Here is a 24,786-nt window from a genome sequence, read left to right as displayed (position 1 = left end):
TAAAGTGGCTGTCTGTGTGGGAAGTTTCCGCCGTGGTCATAATTCTGTTTTTTTACCGCCGGCCTGTTGGCTGTATTGCTGCCGCTTTATCACCGACCGCCAGGGTTGTAATGAGGGCCATAGACTTATACTTTGTCTCAGTATGGTTCAGCAGCTGCGACAGTCTTCGTCAATTGGACATCTGTTCGGTCAGCATGGGCATCGGGACTCAGCAATAAAGTTCAAGATAGAAATGTCTCAGGAACGGGAATAATAGAGAATGTTGCTTCTCAGCAAAAAAGTTAGGAAAAAGTGGGAATGTCTCTCCGTGCAGTTTGGAAAGAATATGACCCATCTCCTCTCCGTACAGTCTGGCTAAGTTAGATTTCCTAGGACATCTTCCCACGTTGCTATTGGTCAGAGAATCGTATGTTTACATTTAGTCCAATGAAATTAGAACCTCAACTAAACTGTCTTTCACATGTTGATGATTGGCTCCTCTTCTCCTGTTCCCATTGTTGGGCTCGTCAGGTAACAACTTTGTTTCGCCTTATAGTCCAGTCAATGCATCCATTGTTAGCTCCTATGAACATCGCCTTTACACACACTAAATTCTACAAAGTAGCTAGTACAACATTTGCTAGCAAGCAGTTCTCATGGGAAAGAAAATTTTGCTACTAGCATCTGGTCCACGCGATGGAAAAATAAAAATTTAATTCCCTAAGCAGCCATTTTGTGTGAATCGTTTAAGCAATGCATCTTAACATGAGGCTGTGTAACTAGGCCCAAGACCTCGCTAATTTAAGGCCTGTGATTAATAAAGCAAATACATAATACATGACCTTTAATTCAACATACTACTCCATTAATCTAAACATGAGCATAGCATTTTACATTAATAAGCAGTTAATAAGGACACTTTGTGATTACTGGCGGTCACTCAAGTAGACACATTTTCAAAATCGTGTATTATTTCTCTATATTGTAATTTTCTATGCAGATTTAACATTCAGAATACATGAATATATATTAGTAAAATTTCAGCGTTAAACATGAGGAACAAGCTGAAACTGGCAATTATAACCATATTTTAGAATTATAAATATTGACTGCAGTTTTATTATATTGTTTAGTGTAGAACTTTTATCAAGGACTACAAGGTAGTTTGTAAATATTCCTAGTACAAATTATTTAAGGCCGCTTGTGTAGACGTTAATCATTTCAATAAGAATAATTTCAAATTGTGGCAGCCGCCGATGTAACGCTACTTTTGTAAGCACCTTCCAATACAATGATTGTGCTTTTTCTATGTCCGTGTACCATAATTCAGCCAAATCGGAGTTTCTGGCGCTCTTCCTTTTTCTCATTCGATCTTGACACGGCCATAGAGTTATGTGGCTGGAAAGCGCAGTTCGCCGCACTGTGGCATTGTGGGCCGCCGACGGGGTGAGGGAAATATGGCGGATGCTGTGGAGCCGTGAGTATGTGCGCGCGCGCCGCTCGCTTCTTCCTTCCGCAGTCGCTGTAGCAGCGCCTGATTGAAACTTCTTTTATTCTCTCTTTTTTTAGGGAGAAGAAAAGAAGGAGAATAGAGGAACAGACAAGCGACAAGTTAGTGTTGGGAAGTGACATGTGTGAGATTGGGAATGAGCTTTCAGCTGCCCGTGAGCCGGCCAGGGAATGCAAGGAGACGGGCCGCGTACATTTACCGGAGACAATGAATGGGAGTGTAGATAAGGGAAGTACGCAGTTGCAAGAAACCTATTTTAGAGAGCTGCAGTGAGTGTGGGTCTAAATCATGATGGGGAGTTGGGTACGGGACGGTACATTGGAGGTGTGGACGGAGCTCGAGGAAACACATTGCATAATAGAGCTAAGGGATCCCAAAACTTATTTGAGAGAACTAGTTGAGGTGAGGGTGTACTGGGGTGGGCGTGGAATGACCAGCTAATATACCAGACAGAAGAGGAGGAGAGTCGAACTCTCCAGTAGAACAGGACCAACTAGCTGGTGACGGTGAGGTAGGCAAGAGGGAGGAGGGGGAGGGGGGGACAGATGACAGCTAAGCAAAGTGAGAAGGAGGGTGGGAAATGTTAATTTAGGTTTGCGCCCTAGCTGTACGATCTAATATTGATAAATGTGTTCAGACATTGCATGGATGTATGAGAAAGATGTTTGAAATGTAAAAGTGCAAGTCCTCGCTACTTCTAAGTGTCTGTTTTCTACTGAGCAGTGCCAGTATTCACACAATAAAAAAATACACAATTGGTGAGAATTGCTGCTAATCTCGCTTTCACATTAAAGAAGTACATGTACAACGTGCCTTCACCTGTAAAGCACAGATCAGAAACCATGCAGCAGCGCTAAAATACACAATTGTTTTTTAGGGGAGCGATATGTACACCTCTCGATCGGGCTAAGTGGCTTCACCAACCAGGGGAGAGTGGGGACCTTTATGCTGAACTCTACTATATCTCAGCAAGGCTTTGTCCCCCGTTACCAAGTGTGGCTGCTCTTACGTTGTGAAGGAGTCTGCTTTTGCTGCAGTCTTTTGTGCTTGAAGCATAGTCGAGATGAGTGCCTCTGACTGGAAAGTGCATGGAGTGAATTTGGGCTGACAGTGAATTAGTACACCTGGGTTGTCCATCGATGCATCATTTCCATAACGGTTCAAAGCATGTATAGCATGGCATCAGTGGGAGTAGACAAAAGATCCACTACACAACTGTAGCTGCGAGTGCCTATGGGACTCGGTGCTGTAGCATGACGCAGCTGCAGATGACATCTTTACTACTCGTGCTTCCATACGTCTAGCTTGTCTCCGACTTTCTTCTTCATCCAAGCGTACATTTTCTATTATTGGTTTCTTCAGCTCACAAATACCCTCTACACCTAGAAGTCTTTCATCTCATGACATCCGCATCACTGCGGCTCCACCTTAGCTCTGCAGTAGATTCTGTTTTATTGGAGCCAGTAAGCCATTTCTATGCTGGCCATTCCACCAAAAAGGGGCGACCCTAACCTCCTCAAAGTGTTGAGGTACATATGTATGAGTATTTTTAGACAATTAAGCCGACACCTTTTTCTTACCTTATATACACTCCACTTCAGCAGCTTCACCAATTGGCCGGGCCTGCCGATCGGCTAACGTTACAAGGATATGTCCTGGAGCTCCAGTACTTAACCCCCCGCCCCCTCCAACCACAGCTAGCACCAACTGTTTTTGAGCTTCTTTAGGGTTCTTGTTATTAATGAGATGTTTCGTGTCAAATCTGAGTAGTCCTCAAGAAGGAATGATTAAAATGGGATTAAAGGACTTTGGTTATTCCTTGTGAACTGGATGTCACTCACACTAACAAAGGTTAAGACTGTGGGTGGTCTTAAATTTACCATCATGCAGTCCCCCTTCGGGATAACAACACAAAACTCGCAGTCCTCATTTTAAACAGCGAATGGGAATCTATGAATATATTTTGGTAATACGAGAGCATGTGGCTTAGATTATGGGAGGTAGACTACATAGCCAGTGTGTGTGTCACATAGCTAGTCTGATAGATTACCGTAAACCAGTGGTCATTATGAGAATGTAAAGAGTTATCTTTGTGAGTTTTATATTTGGGGACGACCCTTCTTCTAGTTATCCCACTGGCGATGAATAATTGGAGTGTGTGTATGTGTTTTTTTTTGTTTGTTTAAAAAAAAAATCTTTTCATTTGAATTTGCAGTTCACATTCAAAACATCAGCATGCAATTCATTAACCGTGTATTGGCAATAATCAATTATAAGAGGTCCAATCCATATGCACGGATGTTGTAGCACTTAGTGGTCTGGTATCCCTGTGACACCTCCACCACCCAGCCATCCCTCCAACAGTATCAACTGGTACACCTGTAGTAGTGCCTGAGGCCTTTGTTATGGTAGGTCCTATTTTACCATAGTCTGAAACTTCCAATCCAGCACATGTGGGCTCTCCACTCACCCCAAATGTGTTCGGCATCCACTCCCCTCATACATTGCCCATTCATCCCATATACAAGCTGTCGTTTTCGCTGGCCCATTTGTTTAGTGGGTTGGTTGTGTTCCTCCACATTTTTGTTGAACTTCTTTTTTGCGAGTAGAAATCCTAGTAAACTAAACTGTTGGCATTGGGGTAAATCTACACCTCATGGAATGCCAAGTATCATGAAGTGGGATGCATGGCAGCCGACAGTTCCATGGCTTTCTCGGTCCAGTGCTCCTGGGTCATTGTGCACTCCCATATTGTGCAAAATTGCGTCCCTTTCGCAGCCTCTAAATATAAACGTGGTGGTCTGTGGCCTCCCCATGTTATAGAATCTGCTTTTGTTGTAGTACACCCTGTGGAGTATTTTCAGTTGGATGAGTCGTATTCTGGCTTTGATGTCCTCTTCCCGGTAATGCATCGTAGCTGTCTCCCAGTTGTCCGCTTCCAAATTACCCAAATTGACTGTCTGCCTGTCCCTTTTACCTTCCTCAAATTGTCAGGCCCGTTATTAAATAGGATGTGATAAATGATGGAGACTGCTTTACTTGGGGGTGCTTCTCGATCCTCCAGCTTTCTGTCAGACAAGCCTCTCCAATCCACCCGCTAAACCTGCAGGACATATCTAAACTGCAGGTATTTGTATTGCTGAAGACTTTTAGCTCCCCTTTTTCACATTTCCTAAGTTGAAGATCCCGATGAGATCCCATTTCTGGAACTACAATAGCGCAGTTTGCTATCCTTCCGCCGGTGAGTTTCTTTTGATAGTTTGTCCTGCCATTCCACATATTTAGTCACCCTCTATCAAGCCAACAAAGTGACTTTGGTGAGCCCAGGAGCTCACTCCTGTATGACTCCCAAAATAAATAATGGATGTATGTGTGCTTTTCCATAGGGACCTTCTCCATTCTCATAGCCTCCCTCCCCGAAAACACTGATAAACTGGATCCTGGAGGCCTAGTAATAAGCTCATGCGTCAGGGAGAAACAGAAGGTGTTGTTTAATGTGATGAATAGGAGAGATGACCACAGCATCACATGGACAGCTATTATCTAACTCCATAGCAGAACATGAGACTGTGACCCAGCATCAGGTGGGTTTTGAGCAACTGAGATCCTACTGCATGCTTTAAAAAGTGACATGAATAAATACAGTAGCGAGTCTATATAAGAGATTTTTGTTTTTTTCTTAAAAATCCAATTTTACACCTTCTTTCACAGCCACTCCTTTGTGGTTCCTTGAAGGTTGGAATGTATGACCCTCATATAATATCACTTGGGAACGTGATCAGTACCTACTTACCAAGAAGCTTTCGCACACCCTTCCTCACATAGGGTGCTAACTCTATTCTCCGCTTTGATCACAGTGCACCGAATACTCTTAGATATATCATGGTACTTTTCTCTTTCCTCATCGCACCTAAGTAACTACACGCTAGCTTTCCATAGCCTCACTCAATATTGACCTAATTATTATTATGTATACTTTACAGCCTTGAAAAAGACCCAGGCAAACCTGCCATAGGGGGTGAAACATGTCTGGTTTCTGCTTACATATCTACGATCTCCTGTCCAAAACCGCAATAAAACTTCCTTGAATCTACCATCTGGACTCTACGTGATATATATTACTATATGCATGCAAGGTTGGAATCTTATATGTGGATACATTGTGTGTTTCACATTTCTCCTCAATCTCAAGATTTAAATTTGGGCAAATTGGTCCATACCCCATGTGATAACCCACATTCAACTCAGAATGGCAGTTTAAAGGATGAGAGAGTTGGACCATTGGAACCCAGTTTCTTAACTCAATATTTCCATTGTGCTTAAGTTATCTGCTTGCTGAGACTCTCCTTCCATTTCTCTTTTACCTGAGAGCAGGCCAATGGTTAGCCTTCACTGACGCATGGTAAAAGTTGAAAACAAATTGTTTTATCTCAAGTGCAACAATAGAATAAAGACAGCAGTGACAGTTCGGGTGGTACGCAAAAAGACTCTCAACAACTGTGTTTATTTTTTATTTTATTTTTTGTCCTTATCCTTTATAATTTATGGTAAAGGAAAATGTCTAGTGGTGATTACCGATTGGGCCCCATAAAATGGGGTCTGTATGCATCACAAATGGTGGGATTTCTACCTGGCTTTAGCAACGTAATCAGTAAGGCTTCCCACAGGGTATTAGGGAGCGAGCCCAAGTTGAATGATTTTTTTATATACATTGAGCAAATGTAGAGCTCTATGCATAGTATATTCCTTATCAAATTCAACTGTCTGCCTGTCACTCACAGGCAGATTGCTGGTGGGCATGCTATGGATTGTTTCTATGATTTCTGCTGCTGTGATTCGCCAACCTAGGTATTCCTGGGGGGCATTTGTGAGCCATGCTATTGTCACTTTGAGGTAGTCGACAACTTCTGTGATAGTGGTATCTTTTTATTTATTTATTAAGAGTCCCGCACAACTATGTAAGTCTTGTGGTATAGCATCTCGATCCAGGACTGTGCTGGATCCTGCGGTATGGATTTCAGTTGATCTTGATGTGGCCCACAATCTGCGGATCACTGCAGCCAGTGGTCTTTCAGGGCATTCACTTTCCCTATGTTGACAAACACAATAGTATTTGCCTAAAAATTGTATTTCTCTGTGCGCTTCAGCATTGTATACAAGAATAACATGCAACAGCTTAGTGACATTTCGAAAGACAGTTAGTATAGGAGGAGGTATTGTTTCATTAGACTATTGTGTGTTTGTGAGGCTGAATTTATTGAAGAATGAAGTTTTACAAGCAGCATAATCAGGTTCTACAAGAAGTGATGGGTAATAGAGGAAAAGGCCTTGAGGAGTAACGGGGAACAGCAAATCTGGTGGCGTAGTTAGTCTGTGTATGTTAAAAAATGAAGGAAATTAGATAGGATGAATTGTTCTGCCAGTTTTGTTGGGGGGGGGAGGAGATGTTAGCAGCACAGACCTCACACCCAACAGAAAATCTTTCAGGGAGTACCCTGTTTAAAACCATCAAGTTTACTAAAAGTGAATAAATTCAAATTGCAGCTCAGTTGTGTAGATACACTTTCAGGCACTCTTTACGGTCTTGTCTTGTAGCAGTCTCCAAAGGCCTCTGGGCCATAGTGTGACCTGTCTTTAAGGTGCAGATATCGCTGGAGCTGGAGCTGGAGCTGGAGCTGGAGCTGACTAAGCCTGTAGTCTTTGCTAAATGGAATTCTAAATTCATAAGTGTTGGCAGTCCCAATAGATCTGACTTAAAACTGAAAATGCCTCTTAAGTCACTTACGTAAGTTCTCATACATGAACTCGTCACTCATTCTTGCTCTTGTATATTGATTCATCCACCCTCTGACTCACTCTTGCATTCACCCAATTTCCCACCTGTAATAAAGCACACACACACTCAACAAGCAGATGAAAGAATAAAACTAGAAAATGAAAACATACTGCCCCCTAAACTAGAGGGATTTATGCCTCAAATACAAAAATAGAAGGAATTGTAGTGGCGGAAGGCTGTTTCGCATGTGTATTGTACATCATGTATCTTTGTTTGAAATATCAGATCCTCTATATATATATATATGTATATATATATATATGTATATGTATGTAGAGTTTTATTTGTATTTTTATTTCAGAAGCTTGGGAGACAGCCACACTTCTTGGGCCCTCCTAAGAGAATCTAGCAAGGGCTATCACAGTGCATATCTTCTATCTGCAAGGCTTGTCAAAGGAAAGATCATCATTAAAAGCCTTGCTTACTGCAGATATCTGTGAGATTCCATATCACATAATGTCTGTCTGCAGGCATTGACGTAGTGTAAGATCAGTTCATCCTTAAAGGCCTATTGGCAGTGTCATATGATTTTCATAATAAATATGTGAGCCCTACTGCTTTTGTTCAAAATAAGTAGGTTGAACCTGTGGCATATGCCATAACCTTTGACTAGTCCGACCTATGCCCTTTGTCACTGGCTCTGCACAGTAACCAAACCAACCTAGGCCTAATATAATGAGCATAAGGTTTTTCTTTTTTAATTTATTTAACAAGGTAACCATTTATAGTCATAAAGCAGATGCATACACAATTAAACTTGGGTAAACAATATGCAACCCCTTCTAGTAAGGCCTAGGAAGGATTCTCACAATACTAATATTCTACCCCAAGGATTTGTCATTGAGGTAGCCAAAACCACGCCCCTTGTCTATTCTAGTAATCAATGACAATCCATGATACGCAACACCTTCTCACACGTTTTATCACAGTATAATAACAATCTATCCTTAAAGACCTATTGGCTTTACAATGTGCTTTTCACAAGAAATAATTCAGTCCTACTAAGTTGCTTGCACATTTCCTTACTAAAGAGATTAGACCTAGGGCCTTTTTCAAGTGAACCATTCAGGGCTGTCACTGGCTTGTCACGCTATTCAATTCTGGTCTGCTGTATTACACATACACTTCCTCCAGGGCAACTGTCAGCATATAGTTATACAATTACAAATGGGTACAAAATTAAACTTGGCAAAACAATACACAACCCCTCCCTTCCTAAAACAGCATAACAGATTGCCGAAGTGCAAATCACAGAATTTTTGACAGGGCCCAATCATTACCAAAACCCTTGCTTCCTCTAGTAATCCATTAGATTCCTTGTTACATAATATCTCTCTACAAGATTTAAAAGGCTGATTGGCTTTAACATTTCACTTTTACACTAAATAATGCAGGCTTAGTGTTCAGTTCTACCTTTTCATAATCAGAGTAGCCCTACAGCCTGACCGGATATGGCAGTTGGGGTAGCTACGTTTTATTGACCAGGAGTCAGCGGCCACCCAGGGAATCTTCCCATAGCCATACATTTGTGAAAACTAGACAACCATGGTAGTCCAGTGTAGTGTGCCTCATGTGGATCCCACAAAGCTTTCTTACCCACAATGCCCTGCAAACCTCAAACCTTGCCTAAATTGTGCATTTTCCTTGCATTTCTGTGACGTGAACTTCCAGAAACCACAGAGATCCACAAAATTCTTAGCACCCAGAATTCCCCATATTGTTTCAATAAAAATGCTCCCCACTTACATGGTTGTTAATAGTGCCCGTGATAGGCACACATCAAACAAAGGTCAGTAGGACTCCTGCGGGGGGGAATCTTGGCACCCTTGTTTGATATGTGTATAAAATAGAGGTTAAGTCTCTGTACAACAGTAGGCAGGCCCAGGCTTTGACACTGAAGCAAAGGCTGTGTAAGAAAACTCACAGATGAGAGTTCTCAACCAGCAGGTGGACTACAACGTGAGTCGTCTTGTGGCAAAGTGGTAGGCCTAGTTTGAAACTGAGGTTGAATAATAGAGATGGGCTGAAGCCACCAGGGGTGAATAATGATTTTCTCGTTTTTGCATAGCAATTCTAACTTTAAAAAGTTGTCATTAACGGGTTACTGTTAACAAACGAAAGGTTAGATTTGGAATAAAATGAAGTCTGACGAGTCAGTATCCAATTTCTCCACCTTACAAAATATACAAAATCAACTGATGAAGGGCAAGTAATACAGAGCACATTCACTAGCTGAAAGATATGGGTGTAGTACCTCCTATTTTGGTGGGTAGAGAAAAATCAGTGGTTGTGTCTGTACAAATAAAAATCACATTTATTCTTTGCAATTGAAGAATCTCAGAAACCGGAAAATAACCTTCAGCTCTGCACCACTGACAAGCATCTTCTTGTCCTCCTCTGGCCACAACATATGAGCTCAGATCTGCTTGGTGGACATCAGAATAGATACAATACTTCTTATCCAATTACCTGTTCATCCTAGCAAGCAGACTTTTAAGTAGATTTTTACATTCTCAGGGCAGTACTTGCAGGCTTGAGTCTAGGAATCTGTGGAATAATCAAAGCCAAAGCTGTTTAGCCTTCTTATGGAAGATCAAGTCCTTGATGAGTTGAACTTTCATTAATAGGGCAAAGGACGGCTAGGCAAAAGTGAGAGAAATACAAAAACATGGTTACTTTGGTGTTCAAAATAAACCAGTGTGGATTCCATTCTATCTGGTTACCAAAGAACCTAATGGCAAGCTGGGGTATAGAGCATACTAGAGTTTGAAGAGGGCCAATAAAAAAAATAAAAAATAAACCTGCAGTACTGCTTAAGCAAACCATCTTGCAGGCGTACAAGTTTCCAATGGTGGTGTAAATAAAATGAAACTGCTATGGAAAGCCTAGTGAAAACACTGTCAACGGAGTCAAAAAAAATAAAAATTCCCTGGTGTCTAGAGTGTGGATCCCATCTCAACGCTGTGGAAAACTTGCCTATGTCTGATTTGAGTCATGCCTTGGAAGGGATATTTTGCTGTGTGAGGAATACTGTTTCAGTGCTTTGTCCTAGCCAGCCAGTTGGGAAAGGGCATTGCCTGATTTCCAGCAATGGAAATCTTACAGAGGGTTGATATTAAATATAAATTATCACTGTATGCTTCCATACAGTCAAGGGATGTATTGACAACCAGAAAATAAGTATTCTAAACTGACATTTTGTGTTCAGCTGTTTTTCAAAAATACACTGCACCTAGTCTGTTGTCTGAGGGTACCCTGAGCCCATAAAAATCCATACATGTCTGGTAGACCCAGGCACAGGAGTTAGAGAGAAATCAAGTTGAGGGTTTAGATCTCACTTTAAATCTGTTCTTGCACAAGGAAGACTGTAAAGAATTACAATGTTTTGGAACAAAGTGCTAAAACTCTCAGAAACATGTTCAGCACGATCTTATGACCAGCTAGTCATTGTGAGTTTTTTGGCATGAAGCAATAGGATCCTTGGGATGTGTAGACAATAAAAACATATTGTCGTAGGACGTTTTCCTACAGCATAGAGGTGGTAACCAATACCAAACAACAGGTACCCCAAACCAGCATTTCGTTTGCAGCTGTTTTTCAAAAAGCTGTTTTCCAAAACGCGCTGCCTGCGGGCACCTTCCTCCCATAGAAAACTATACATATATGGTACCCCCACAAACATTGTGTCAAATCTTGACAGGGGTCAGTTCTTGTGTAATTGGAGAGAATTTGCATATTTGTTTTGGGGGGGATGCTAAAAATTTGACTAAAGTCATGTTTAGAATGTTGTACTGGGCAGCTAGTCAAAGCAAGGGAGGTCTGGTTTGCACCAATAGATTCATTAGATCATACAGAGTTAGAAAATATGCTGTTTATATACTTTCCATATAGTCCAGAGTTTGGCCCCAGTCATTAAGTGAGCATCGCACCGTAAACAGTGATTCTGCTACAATTTTATCATTTGCGCTAATATTACATAATTGATTGTGCACACTATGTTACCTATGAAACCATACACCTTTGATACAGTTGGACAAAAGACATTCAGCACAACATTTCCTTGTTTAATGTTCCGGGATTCGTTTATATATTTGAGAGAGACAACAAAATATTGACTCCAATTTTCATTGGGTGGCAAAGATATATTGATCCAGGATTTGTACCAATAAATAGCCCTGAATGTGGCAGAAATATGGAAGTTTGTATGGGTGCATAAGGAGACCAAAAAGCACTGTAACCGTTTTTTTTTTTGTTTTAATGGCGTTCGTGGATAGAGCCGTGCAACCAACCCACCCCGCACTAAAAGAGTTAATAAGTCCTAGCAAAAAATAAACGCAGATTAGTTTTTTTCCTAGACATGGTATTAAACACTCTATCCTAATCTAATCTGTCCTAATTTCACCTAGTATCCACACACACTATAAATTCAAGGAGAATGAAGGCCTAACAATATCTAATGAACTAGTTAACTTTACCAAGATGTAATATAAGACACTGGCTGTAAAAAGGATTACTGTAGTTTGATAAATGCTGCTATATATATATATATATATATATATATATATATATATAAAATGAAAAGCTTTGGGAGTGGCCCTCCCAGGCATCGAGTCAGACCCCCACCTCAACAAATGAGTTTATTTTTTCTTTATTGCTGTTGGGCTAGACTGCCCAGACATCTAGCCAAACCCACCCCCAAAATGGCCCCAGCAGTCTTTCTTCCCCTTAGAATGCCATATAGGACGTCTTTACTTCCAGTATGCCCCAATATTCCAATATATGGGTGGGAGGGGAGAAAGTCCACCAGACATCAGAAAGTTTTTCTGTGAGTAATGAAAAAGAGGTCGGAGGTTGTTCACCCACAATCTGCTCAAAGGTCAGAAAGACTGTTGTGCCGATTCTGGACTAGGGGAAAGGGCCAATGCGTGGCCGACCTGCCCTAACCCCCTTTTTTTATTTTATTATTATTAATCAGACTACGTTTTCCCTGGTGTCTAGTGGCATTGTTGTCCCCCTTGGGGTAGATTTAGGGTCAGTGCCCTCAATCAACCCTCAGTTGTGCAGAAAGACTGATGCACCTATTCTAGGGTGGGAGCATGGTGTGATGCCTGGGTGAGCCCCTCCCTTTGTGTTTAAAAAAAAAAATATATATATTATTATTATTATTTTACTTTTCGTACCTATTTTTCTCTAGTGTCCAGTGAACTTTGTGTCCCCAGTGGACAGATTTTGGGAAAATGTCCTCAATCCACCGGCATGTGCGCAGAAAGACTGATGCACCTATTCTGAGGCGAGAGCCCGGCATGATGCCTTTGTGAGCTGCACCACACACTTTTTTCTTTTTATTACTCGGGCAGCCTAAAACTAAAGGTGCAGGCTCAGCATCACGCCGTGCTCTCACCCCAGAATAGGTGCATAAATCTTTTCTGCTCCCCAAAATCTGCCCTGGGGACAGAAAGGCCACTAGGGCCCATGGGAAAAATAGGCCCCAAAAAAAAAAGGAGGGGTTGTGGCGGCTCACCAAGACATTGCGCCTGGGTCCCACCCCAGAACATGTGCACCAGTATTTACGCTATGTTGGGCTAGATTGAGGGTGTTTACCCAGAGTTTGCCCCCAGATGACAGAAAGGCAACTTGGACACTAGGGATTTCAACATTGCACCAAAAACAATCAAAAGGTTAGGATGTCCTATTCTGGCATCGAGCTAATACTTCTACCCCAGAATAGGCAGTAGTCTCCTTGTCCCCAGGGGAAGTACAGCATCCCGCCTTTAAAGGAAGAGGTGAAATCTTCTGTGGTCAGCTGCCACCCTGGAAACCTACCAAACCCAGGAATTTTTTTACACGAGACATTTAGGAAGTCAAGGGTGGTGTGCCTTGAATGGATTGTACTAGCACTACATACATATGTACACGTGAAACTCACTTAGTCAAATATAAAATTGGTCAGAAGATACTGTGTTAGAATTAATCTATACTGTATACCGGTCGTTTGTACTTGAATATAAAATAATTTATAATGTGTGGTGGATACCCAATTGTTGAAAATTAATATCTATATAGAAAAGCGTTTAAAGGTATACAAATTATTAAAGGCAAACAGTACCTGGATTCCTCATAATAAGTCCAAATGGTTTCTTTTATTCTATCAACAACTAGTAAAAAGAATCCTATCAAATGAACAAAACACAAAAACGTAGTATAGTGGAAAAAAGTGAACCCTCTGGTAAAAATGCCAATTTAGATACATAAAATATTGTTTTATATACAGGTATTGGTGTATTGATACATCACGAAAAAGGCAGCCAAATATACTCAGAAGGGTATATATAGTCACAGGGAAGTTTCCCTTGTGGGATAGGTTATTTTTTTTTTTTTTTTTAAAGGTGTGTCCTTTTTTCTATATATATATATTTTTTTTTTCCACTTGTCGCCGGCGTTTCATCCCCACCATGAATACTAGGGTCTCATCAGGACAAACAGTGACCTGGGGGATGATTGCCTGTATACATGAGGTTCTCATATAAGTTCCAAAAACACTGCCACATTCAGCCCTGTGTAAAGGTGAGTCTTGAAGTAATCGTTTGTACTCGAAGGGCACGTAGTTTCAGTGAAACCTAGATCCTTGATAAGATACAGATCGGGAGGAAGCATGAGCAATTGGGTGTCTTCGCTAACGGCAAATGTTCTGAGGATGGATTGTACAACATTGAGTATTACTCACTCTAGAACTTCAGGCAAAAATTCTACCATACAATTTTTCTTGCATTTTTCCTAATGAAAACTCTACTCCACATGTTCGTGTGGATCTGTTGCATGGGGCAGAAATAGCCCACATTTTGACCATAAAAAGACAATAGTTTGGCTTCACAATGCCTCATTGTTGGCCTGTTCCTGCCGTTTACAGGGTTTTGAAATCCCTTTGGGTGCGAGAAGCAACATTTAATCGTAATTTCCATGTTTTTGTTAGGTTGACATTTTGGGCACTCAATGGCAGTATTCGTCATCTTGTGTTTCTGCAGAGTGGTATACCTCAGTACAGTTCTTTTGGGAATGGTGTTTTCCCAGCATTCCTTCCTTATCCTCCTGGTCAAAAGCATTCCTTCCTTATCCTCCTGGTCAAAATCAACTGATCCTAGAGGGTGAAGGCAACTCTGTTCCATGCCGTAATGCTACACTGTAACAAGGAGTGGCTTTATTTTCAAAAACGTGAAGAAAATGGAGGGCTCCAGAGTCCTGTGTTATAAATATCAGGATCTTTAAAACAAATTATTTGTAAACCATCAGCCCATAAGGGACCCAAATCTAGAGAAATGCATTTGTTTCTTGACATCACCAGAAACAGGGGGTATCTTATAGGATTTTTGTGCACACCTAGAGTGTACTCCTACAGACATATCTATTGTGATTTCTGTTCCAATGTATCTACAAGACACACATTTAATCCTCAGTTTACTATTTGAAGTGTTCATCCCTAAATGTGTCATATTGGTGAGGATTGGGTAGTATGTAATATCGGTATCAGACTATTTTTTTTTGTTTTGTTTTTGCTCTGACAGTGTTTTCACTGAGCTTCCCATAGTAGTTGTTTTCTATTTACACCTCCATTGGAAACTTGTACCCCCTGCATGGTGGTTTGTTTTATCAGTACTGCAGTCTTTTTATTTGGCCCTCCTCAAGCTCCAGCATACTCTTGACCCCAGCTTGCCATTAGGTTCTTTGCTAACTGGTTGAAATCCACACTGGTTTATTTTTGAACACCAAAGTGTCGATGTTTTTATATTTCTTTCACTTTTGCTTAACTATCCTTTGCCCTATTAATGTGGGCTCAACTTGGCAATGACTTGGCCTTCCGTAAGAAAGCAAAAACAGTTCTGTTTTTTATTATTCCACAGATTCCTAGACTCAAGCCTGCAAGTACTGTCCTGAGAATGTACATATCTACTTAAAATTCGGCTTGATAGGATGGACGGATAATTAGATAAAAAGTATTGCATCTATAGGGCGCTTCACTGAGCATATCAGATGCTGTCTGCATATTCTGGCCAGAGAATGGCAAGGCGATGTTTGTCAGTGCTGCAGAGAAGAAGGTTATTTTCCAGTTTCTGTGAATCTTCAGTTGCTAAGAATGAATGTGATTTTGAGTTTTTTTTTCTCTGTCCAACATAATAAGGGGAACCCGCTTCCATTACTTCCAGATAGTGAATGTACTCCTTATTACAAGTCCTTCATCAGTTAATTTTGTAAAGTGGAGAAAATGGGTATGGACTCTTGTCAGACTTCATTTTATTCTAGGTCTCACCTTACATTGGTTAATAGCAAGTTGTTGGTGATGAAAAGTCAGAATTGCTATGGAAAAAACAAATCATTGATATTAATCTTCTATGGTTTTCTTACACTGCTTTTGTTTCTGCATCCAAGGCTGGGCCTGCCTGCTGTTGTACTGTAACAGAAATGTAACCTTGATTTTGTTCACAAGGCTCATTCAGTTATCAAGCCCTCTGTTAAGTTGCAGTGCTTAAAAGCAAATTCTCATATTTAGCTGTATGCCATACGATATCCATGTGTCCAGTGTCAAGGTCATTTAAACATGCAATCAACCCCTTTTCAGAGCGACAGGAAGTATCTTTACTGTTTCTTTTTAGCTGTAGAATAATCAACTCTTTCAGCTGGCCTATTTAGTGTGTGGGGGGGTTCTCACTGCTTACGCTTTGTACATTAAGAGTGTGCATTCCCATCAACACATTTATTGGAATATAGTTTCAGCATGGACTTTGATTCCTCCAATTCTTCCTTTGAGCTACAGTGCTCTCTCACAACTAGTGGTCACTGGGAATGCTACGTTAACACAGTCTGTCACATTTTTTGGGCTAACTGATATCTTGAGTAGTTGAAGAGCTGCAGCAGTGCTATTTTGCCACCTTAGATGGTGGTAAATAGCTGCTTGCAAAGGGATCTTTCAAAGCTTGGCTACGTTTGGCTGGAAATGTCAATGTATTTATTGACATTTCTAAAGCAATTAACAAAACATTTCAGAATAACACACACAAAGTAACACAAAACATAATGGGTCACATCTCAATAAAACAGCCAAAACAGAACACCACCACCACAATACACCCCCAAAAAATCACATTGCAATAATGCTGCACGAAAACACAGAAGCACAAAAACCAACAGAACACATCAAATGTCACACAAGTAATGCAGAGAAACACACTTGTTACACACTACCACCTCCAGCATCCTATTTCTGTAATATAGTTGTAAAACTTGTTGGAGTAATTACCCCCTCAGTTTATACAAAGAAGTATCAATAATGTGAATCAGCGCCATTCAAAATGTCCTATCATCTGCCCAGTGGCTTCCTTTAGTTTGAAGACTCACTAGCTTGACTCCTCCTGACAATTTCTGCCTCTAAACGATATCTTGTTTCTAACAGATGAAAGCAAGCCTGCTCCTTTTAATCTTAATTGTGTAGTTCTTTTAGTTTTGCAATTTAGTCTGGGAATCATTCCTTGTGTTATCTTTGCCAAGATTTTATTTTGATGAGTTGAGGAATATTTGGATGGCCACTATGTTGGTTCTCCATTGACCTCACCAGTGCTGTTAGATGCAAGAGTAATCTACACAGGAGCTAGGTAACTCGCCTCCCTGAGAGAGCAGTGCTATGACACTTACTCCAATTATTTTTTTCTTGTTTGCTTAGGCATGGTCTGTGCGGTAGCATATGCAATACAAGGGCCACAGATATTATGAATCATTGAGCAACAGCTGGGTAATATCTTTAGAAAAGAAGTTCTGTACCAGCTGTGTCAGGAAACAAAGCCCTGATATTGGCATCCAACCAGCATGGATTTCCTTACCTTTGTGCCTTCTTCACTCACAAGTAAACCAATCTAGCATTTCTACAGCAGGCTCTTAAGTGGCATAGCACTTGCAAGCTGTTACAGGCAATTTTTGTGCTTAAAGAGAAGGCCTTAATTTGAGAAACCATACTTTTCAATGTTGCAGAGGAGCTAGAGCTGGGCTTATTCTAAGTCTTGTTTTCTATAATTGGGTCCTGCACCTTCTGAATTTCAGTACCTCAGCTCCAGCGGTAAGAGGACGCAAAATGTTCCCAGAAATATATTCTTTTAGAGTCTTGCAAGTAATGAATCATTTTATTTCTGTAACTCCCACTACCAATCATAATTGCTAAAATGCATTCATCCATGAATGTTTTCAACTGGAGTTTTGATTTCATGTGTAATGGTTCGCAGCACCCCTAGGGGCTTTGCTGGGTCACTTCGTGCATTTCTCGTTGAAATTCCTGGGCACTCCTTTGCTTGAAATAATCATTCCTCTGCCATCAAGAACTAACCTATCATCTTTGCCAATAAAATATCTGTAGAGCTACTCCAAATGTGTGATTGTGTGCATGAAGCCATTTCTAGTTTGATGGGGCTCATCATTCCTTGCCGTTTTTCCTGAAGCTTAGTTTGTACTTATGCAGTCACCATCTCCTAATAGGGAAGAATTACTTGCATAGTAACTTTTGCACTTATGTGCATTTGTAAAGCACATTATTAATCGTGAGGGTATTGTGGCACTGAGCAAGTGAGTGTTTCTAGCCCTTCTTATGAAAGTTGGTTATTTCAAAAGCTTGGTCTTCAGCTTCTTTCAGAATTCAGGAAGTGAGGAGAAGTCCCTGATGTGGCATACAGGGTCGTTCCACACTTTAGGAGCAGTGTCAGAACCCCTGTCATCATACTCCTGATCTGCTTCTGTGTGTGGGTTGAAATTTGTGAGTAAGGAGTCGAGTGGAGGTGGATGGTGGAAAGATATGTGACTGTTCAGGTTAAGTGGGGCCTAAGTTCTCTAGTGCCTTGAAGGTGTTTGGGTGAAGAGTTTGAAATGATTATGTCTTGAGCTATTGGAGCTCCCTGAGGTATGGTTTGATATGAGTTCATTTTGGGTAATTTGAGGAAGAGTTTGCGCTGCCCACCTCTGGCTGGTTTGTAGTCTTCTGGTGAGTTGCTTGGCAATTCCGAATGAGACGGTGATCCCGTAATCCTACTTGCTGGTGACAGGGTGTGAGTGTCAGTTTTTCTAGTGCCATTTGAAGATCTTCCTCAGAGTTTTCAGGGTGTGTGAAGTGGTATGCAGGGACTAAATTAACTTGTGCGGTCATGTCCAGTTTTCTGTTGATGATTCTGATGTTCCTTGTTTGTTTCTAGTTGTAAATTACAAAGTAGTATGCATTACCTTTCTAAAGATGGAGCTTGTGGCTTGTTCCATTTGCTGATACCATCCCCTTTCTGTCTAGATAATTTTTTTTATCTTTGTAATTTTGGTTTTTACTGACATAATATGTACTCTGATTTTTGTGTCCATTTTCTAAAGGAATTCTATGCTCCATGTTTGATGAACAAAGCTGAAAACTGTTGTTGTAGTTCTTTTATGTGCATTATATGTTAAGTATAGGCAATCGTGACCCAGATAACCAAGAAAAGAAAGAACTGATAGAATTGAATGTGCTATTTTCAAAAAAGTGACATTCTAAGCTTTTACACCATCCTAAATCATTGTTTGCTGACTTCTAAGACATCATGGAATGGCGCTCCTCATAACATTGTGTTTTCTAAGCTGCTTAATGCGTTATGGTAACCCCTGAAGCTACTCTGTTATAAGTACACATTTGGTAATTTGTTTCTCAATATTTCATAAATGTTATAAAATTCAAAACTAGCAGCTTTTTTTATTTTATTTTTTTAATACCGGTTTTATTACTCAACTGAGTTGGTAACAGGCACTTCAGGATATAAAAAACGATTTGTATTATAAGATGGAAAATTGATAGGAAGCAAAACTCCTTTCCTGAGAGTGAGCAAATGCATCGGTCAGCACAAGAAAATGTATTAAAGTATTTTGTTCAGTGCTATTTATCGGGCAACAAGAGTGCAATATAAAAAGAATGTTTCTTTTCAACTCTGGTCATTTTTGACCTATTCATATTGCATCCAAAAATATGCCTTAATTGTTGCTCCTTTGTAAGTTTCAGTATTATACTTAAAATAGTTTAACATGTTAAACAAATCATATAAACTCTCTGGTAACTATTATTGAAGCATAGTACATTGCAGGAGAGTAAAGCAGTTACAAAGGTTTTTAAATCACATGGCAATTAAATACCTACGTTTTCAGCATCCCTCTTTGTCATTAAGTATGTTATTTTCTTTGAATATTCTCATTGGGATAAGTGTTATGTTTGAGTCTGTGATGTAGTTCTTTTCTTATGGCTGAAGTCACAGTTGGTACTAAAATCTCAATGTTAAATTTTACTACAGATTTTTGCAGCTAATTGTATTGTATTCTGTGCAGAATGGCTGTTGATGGTGGGTGTGGGGACTCAGGAGACTGGGAAGGTCGCTGGAACCATGTTAAGAAATTCCTCGAGCGATCAGGACCATTCACACATCCTGATTTCGAACCCAGCACTGAAGTGAGAAACATTTGGTTTAAATATTCTCATTTAAGTTGTATTGCGGTCCCAATGTTACATGTATTTATTGCATGCATTTGATGTTTTTTTAAATTATTAAATGTTGCATGATATTGATATACATGTATGAATATAACAGAGGTTAATGCATCTCTTCAATTTGTTGTTTATCATTTAGACTGTTGTACAATTTTACTTTATAGTTTGCCATAAAACCTATTAATGTTCTTATTACAGGGTCTGCTCTTGTATATTACGTTTCTTCAGTCTATATTTGTGCTTTTGCATGTGGGAATGCTATTGCCTCCCAAATTTATCTCCTTTGTAGAGACCTCCCTTTGAGAAAAATAAAACATACTTTTGTACCGAGGAGCACAAACATACAGACACTGCCCCTAGTCCTAAGTCTAAGATATTTGGGCAGGTGTTGATCCTTCCTGATGGTCTTTGTTCCTTTCACAACAGACGTTTGTCATTGTATGACCATTGTCTGATGTAAATAGTTCTATGAAGGATGATCAACCATGTTTTCTATGTTATTTTTGTCACCAGAGATTTTCTTTTAATGTTTAAGGAGGCATTCAAGTGAGCAGATGCATTCATTTTTTTGTGATGAAGCTCACAAGGAAAACTGCATTCTTCCTACAGTGGAAACTACGATCTTTTCCTGACGGATCATCTTTTTTTCCAGAGGTGGTTGGGAGAGCTAACCTTCTGTAATGTAATGGCCATGGCAGCTTCTCACAGTTCACATCCACATCTGGGTTCAACAGTCAGTACTACCTTAAATGTTAAGAGAGCAGGTCCACAGGAGTTGGCGAGATTAGCTTTTTGCTTTGCTTGACACCTCCTGCCTCCTTCTCATGCACCACTGACCCAGTCTAGTGGAGAATGCTTTTTGAAAACTGCACCCACTCCCACCCAGGGCGCAGTCTTTCCAGAATTCATTGCTCTGTAATGTTTTGAACCCCTTTTATATTTGTTCAAAAACAGATTGTATTTCTTTTATTTGTTATGCTTATTTATTTAGAATTGTAATATATTTTTCTATTTGCAGTCTCTCCAATTCTTGTTAGAGTCCTGCAAAGTTCTTGTCATTGGGGCCGGAGGATTGGGATGTGAACTACTGAAAAATTTGGTAACTAGACTTAATTAATGTCTTTAAGCTCAATTCATTGCATTTGTGTATTTTTTGTTGTATGTTTTGCATTGTTTTATTTATTAGAAATACTTATTTGAAAGCACTTGGATGTTTAAGATTGATATTTCGTGGACGTAGCTCAGCATGCATTTTATTGTCCCAGAATGGTCTTTATAAACTAAGGTTTTATAGCATAGTTTCTGCATTTCAGTATGTGTTAGCCCTACTGATTTAATAAAGTGCAAAAACTGAGAATTTACCTTGATTACTTAGTCTGATATTTATTTAAGAAATTGTGAGATGAAATTTACCAATAAGGTGTTTTTCTTGGTGCTAGATTGGTCACAACCTCTTAACTTGGTTATGTTATGACACTATTTAGAATGAGGCTCTACTCAAAATTATGCAAATGATGTGGGTAAAACCAACACTAGCTGTGAATGGAAAGGGTTAGGAACCACATGCCTGTCCAATGAAGATTAAACAATTTTCAGCACTTCTGACCCTGAGAGTTTAGTTATTTACTGGTCAAAGAAAAACCTAAAACATTTCGGTTGGTGCCTACACAGAGTGCGGTAGGGACTGAATGTTTGGGTTCCAGCTTGGCCAGTGTTACTTTGACAGCCAGCAGTGCTGCCTGCCTGAGGTCTTAATAACAGCTTATGCTAAGGAAGACGATCAGCTCCAATTTGCCAATCCATGTATGTGACCCAATAGGGCCTGGTAGGGCTTTCTCCCAAGATGGCACCTGTTATTGTAATTTGGGCTAAATTTTTATATTTTCTTTTGAAAACTCCTTTTTACTGAGGCTTTTTTTTGTGTTAAATTGTCACATGAAACAGATATGAACAATTGCTAGAAGGCAAATACATTCATCATGTCTTGGTGCTTGTTCTGCTTGATGAAATGTAGGTAGTCGCAGGATTAAGGGACACGGTGGAGTGGTACAGTCAGGTTGGAGTGGCTGTATGTATTGTATTGTCTGTTGGGAACCGTAGTGAACCCAAAGTGAGGTGGAAGCTAGTTGCGGCAGAGATGTTAATGTAAACCTTAGGGAACTGTAGGGGAGTGGGCAACTGAATAGCAGCATGAGCAGAATTTGCATTATGCTTCACTGGTGAGTTGTGCATGAGCGGGGTGGGGCCCTGCCTACAGTTCGCACTCTATACTTCCGACTTACTGTATGCGTGGTGGTCTACACGACCATCTTTCCTCATAGGGGAGGGGTGTTACCTTGGAATTGTGCAAACATGTTATCCCAGGCTGCAGCTTTGTCTCTCTTTCAGAGGTGCTTCTTCTTAATGTATGTTGACACTTTAAACACTCTCCCCACCGAAGGAATGTCTAATGCCATATTGTTACGTGGAGGCTGGTAAGCCCTCCAGTGGAATGTGAGGGTCGGTTTGGCTAACTGTAGGGCCAGGTTTATGAAGGGGACTCGTACCTTGTGATCTTTTCCCCTTTTGAGAATACCCAAGGCAGTTGCCACCCACGTGTTCAGATTGGGGAGTTTCGTGACAGTGGCAAGAGTGTCATGTATCGTGTGCCAATAGTGGAGTGGGACAGGACCAAATCATATGTTGTAAGTCAACATCGTTGGAGCGACATTTGGTTCGTGACGTGTGCCTCTGGGAACATTCAGTTTAGTTTAACGATTGTCAAGTATTCTCTGTGATATAATGTATTGTATGTTTTCGAATCTCGTGTTGTGGGAAATTCTATGTGGGGACTCCAGTGGCGTGTTCCACTCAGTTGTGTAATGGACTTGTGATGTGATGTCTTCCTTCCATGCTGTTCTGATTTATGCCAGTGATGATGGGTGCGTAAGAGAGAGCGTGACGCTTTAGCTGGAAATCCTGGCTAGACACTTTCAGGCTACCCAGTGCAACAACCAAGATCGTTGAATCTTTACTGCGATAATTAGGAATTGTTGGAGGGTAGTGGGGGATAGAGGCCTGTTGGCATTGCTTGTTTCATATTGTATTTTAATAGTATTTATATAGCGCTTACTACTCCTGATGAGGCGTCCAAGCGCTTTTCGGCGAGTAGCATGCTACTCTGGAACCCAAAAGGAATTAGTGGTGGATTAGTATAAGGAAATATGAGTACCGTGTTAGTATTATAAAGAGTTAAGTTGAGCAGAGGATATGTGAGTTTGTTAGTTGGATTTACTAGAGTAATGGAGGGATAGAGGAGAGAAGAATCCAGACGTGTTAATTGGGAGTTTATAGTAATAGGATAAGGCTTGGGATGAGTGAAGGAGAGATGGAGGAGGAAAGAGTCTGTGTAATGGGTTAGGGAAATCATAGTAGCAGAAAGGGTTTTGGATGAGTCACCGGTGAGATAAATGAGGGAAAAGTTGTAGGGTTGTTTGGGAGATCATGAGGTTTGGGGTGAGCTAGATGTGGTAGAGGTGGGAAGAGCTTAGGCAGGGTTATTTTGGAGATGAAAGTAGTAGAATGAGTTTGGGATGAGTCAGAGTGGGGATGGAGGATAGATTGATAGTCATAGGGTGATCAGGAGACACAGTAAAGCTTACAAGAGATATTTTTATTTTAGTTTTTTATTTATTAATATATTTAACTTTTATGTATGAATTGAATTTTATTTATAGATTTTAGGTTTTCTCTAGTACAGTAAGACTAGAGTAATAGGTATGTAAAAAGTAAGGGAATATATGTGCAAGGCATATAATAATGGGTAAAATAAAATGAGAAGAAAAGTAGTATTGTATTATAGACTTTCTAGATGTGTAATATTTGAAGTTAATTAAATAAGTGTACTTTTCCAACACTTATTTATCTTTCCTCAATTTTTTAATAGTGAAATGCTTATGATAATAAAACATTTGATCAGTGTTCTATAAAAACAAAAGCCGGGATTCATAAGTATCTAACAACAACTTATCTAGGAGCTATGCAATGACCTATGAACATGTTAAGTATAAAATAATGTACACGTGTGTATGTATGTGTGTGTGTGTGTGTGTGTGTGTATATATATATATATATATATATATATATATATATATATATATATACACACACACACACTTGTGTGTATATTTAACCGTGATTAAATATACATTTGTCAAACAGGCTTAAAGAGTATGTATATAATTTGTTGTGACATAGTAATGATACATATTTCCTAAAGAACTATACATAGCTAGAATATACGTAAATCAGATTATAAATATTTATCAACACATGCATATGCAGTCCATTTTTGTTGGGATATAGTGGTTATGAAGGAAAGAGCCAACGGTTGAGTAGTCTTCTGAAGGCAAGATATTTATCAGTGGATCTTATATTTGGGGGTAATGAATTCCATAGTTTGGCTGCTTGGACGGAGAAGGATGTACCACCTAATGTCTTTTTCTTGTATGGTGGTATTCTAAGGCCGAGTGCCAAACTTGAGCGGATATTTCTTTGTTGAATGTGTTTGGTTATTTTGTTTCTGATAAAAAAGGCCCTGTTCCATGTATAGCTTTGTGGGTGATACAGAGCAGCTTGCAGGTGGATCTTCTGGCAGTGGGTAACCAGTATAGTGCTCTCAAGGCAGGGGAGTTGTGGGCTACTGGCTTTACACGTAATAATAGCCGGTAGCAGAGTTCTGAATACGTTGTAGTTTTTTCATAATTGATAGAGATGATCCATGGTAGAGGCCATTGGCAGAATCCAGTTTGGATTGTACAAGAGAGATAGTAGGCTGTACCTTGTGTGGAATTCCGAGGTTGGGGAAGATGCATTGCAGAGTCTTCAAGGTAATGAAGCTTGATCGTGCTAATTTGTCCATTTGGGCATTCATTGTTAACTTAGAGTCCATGGTAATTC

At 40.1% G+C, this 24,786-nt stretch overlaps 1 protein-coding gene across 4 annotated transcripts in view; it reads left to right on the top strand.

The window, feature by feature from the left end:
- Nucleotides 1-1,370: 1,370 nt before the first annotated feature.
- The window catches only part of UBA3 (ubiquitin like modifier activating enzyme 3), a 313,667-nt gene continuing 290,251 nt past the window's right edge, over nt 1,371-24,786 (top strand). The window contains exons 1-5 of one of the 4 annotated variants that reach the window (XM_069206586.1): nt 1,433-1,456; nt 1,549-1,590; nt 4,876-5,073; nt 19,689-19,809; nt 20,867-20,947. In XM_069206586.1, the coding sequence (XP_069062687.1) occupies nt 19,690-19,809; nt 20,867-20,947 (201 nt within the window). In that variant the 5' untranslated portion in view covers nt 1,433-1,456; nt 1,549-1,590; nt 4,876-5,073; nt 19,689. Of the gene's footprint in view, nt 1,461-1,548; nt 1,591-4,875; nt 5,074-19,688; nt 19,810-20,866; nt 20,948-24,786 lie in introns of all 4 variants that reach the window. The other 3 variants (XM_069206583.1, XM_069206584.1, XM_069206585.1) reach the window with 3 other exon arrangements.

Source organism: Pleurodeles waltl, chromosome 9 (genome assembly GCF_031143425.1).
Source record: "Pleurodeles waltl isolate 20211129_DDA chromosome 9, aPleWal1.hap1.20221129, whole genome shotgun sequence".
NCBI classification, from domain to species: domain Eukaryota; kingdom Metazoa; phylum Chordata; class Amphibia; order Caudata; family Salamandridae; genus Pleurodeles; species Pleurodeles waltl.
This window is presented reverse-complemented; position numbering and strand designations above follow the sequence as displayed.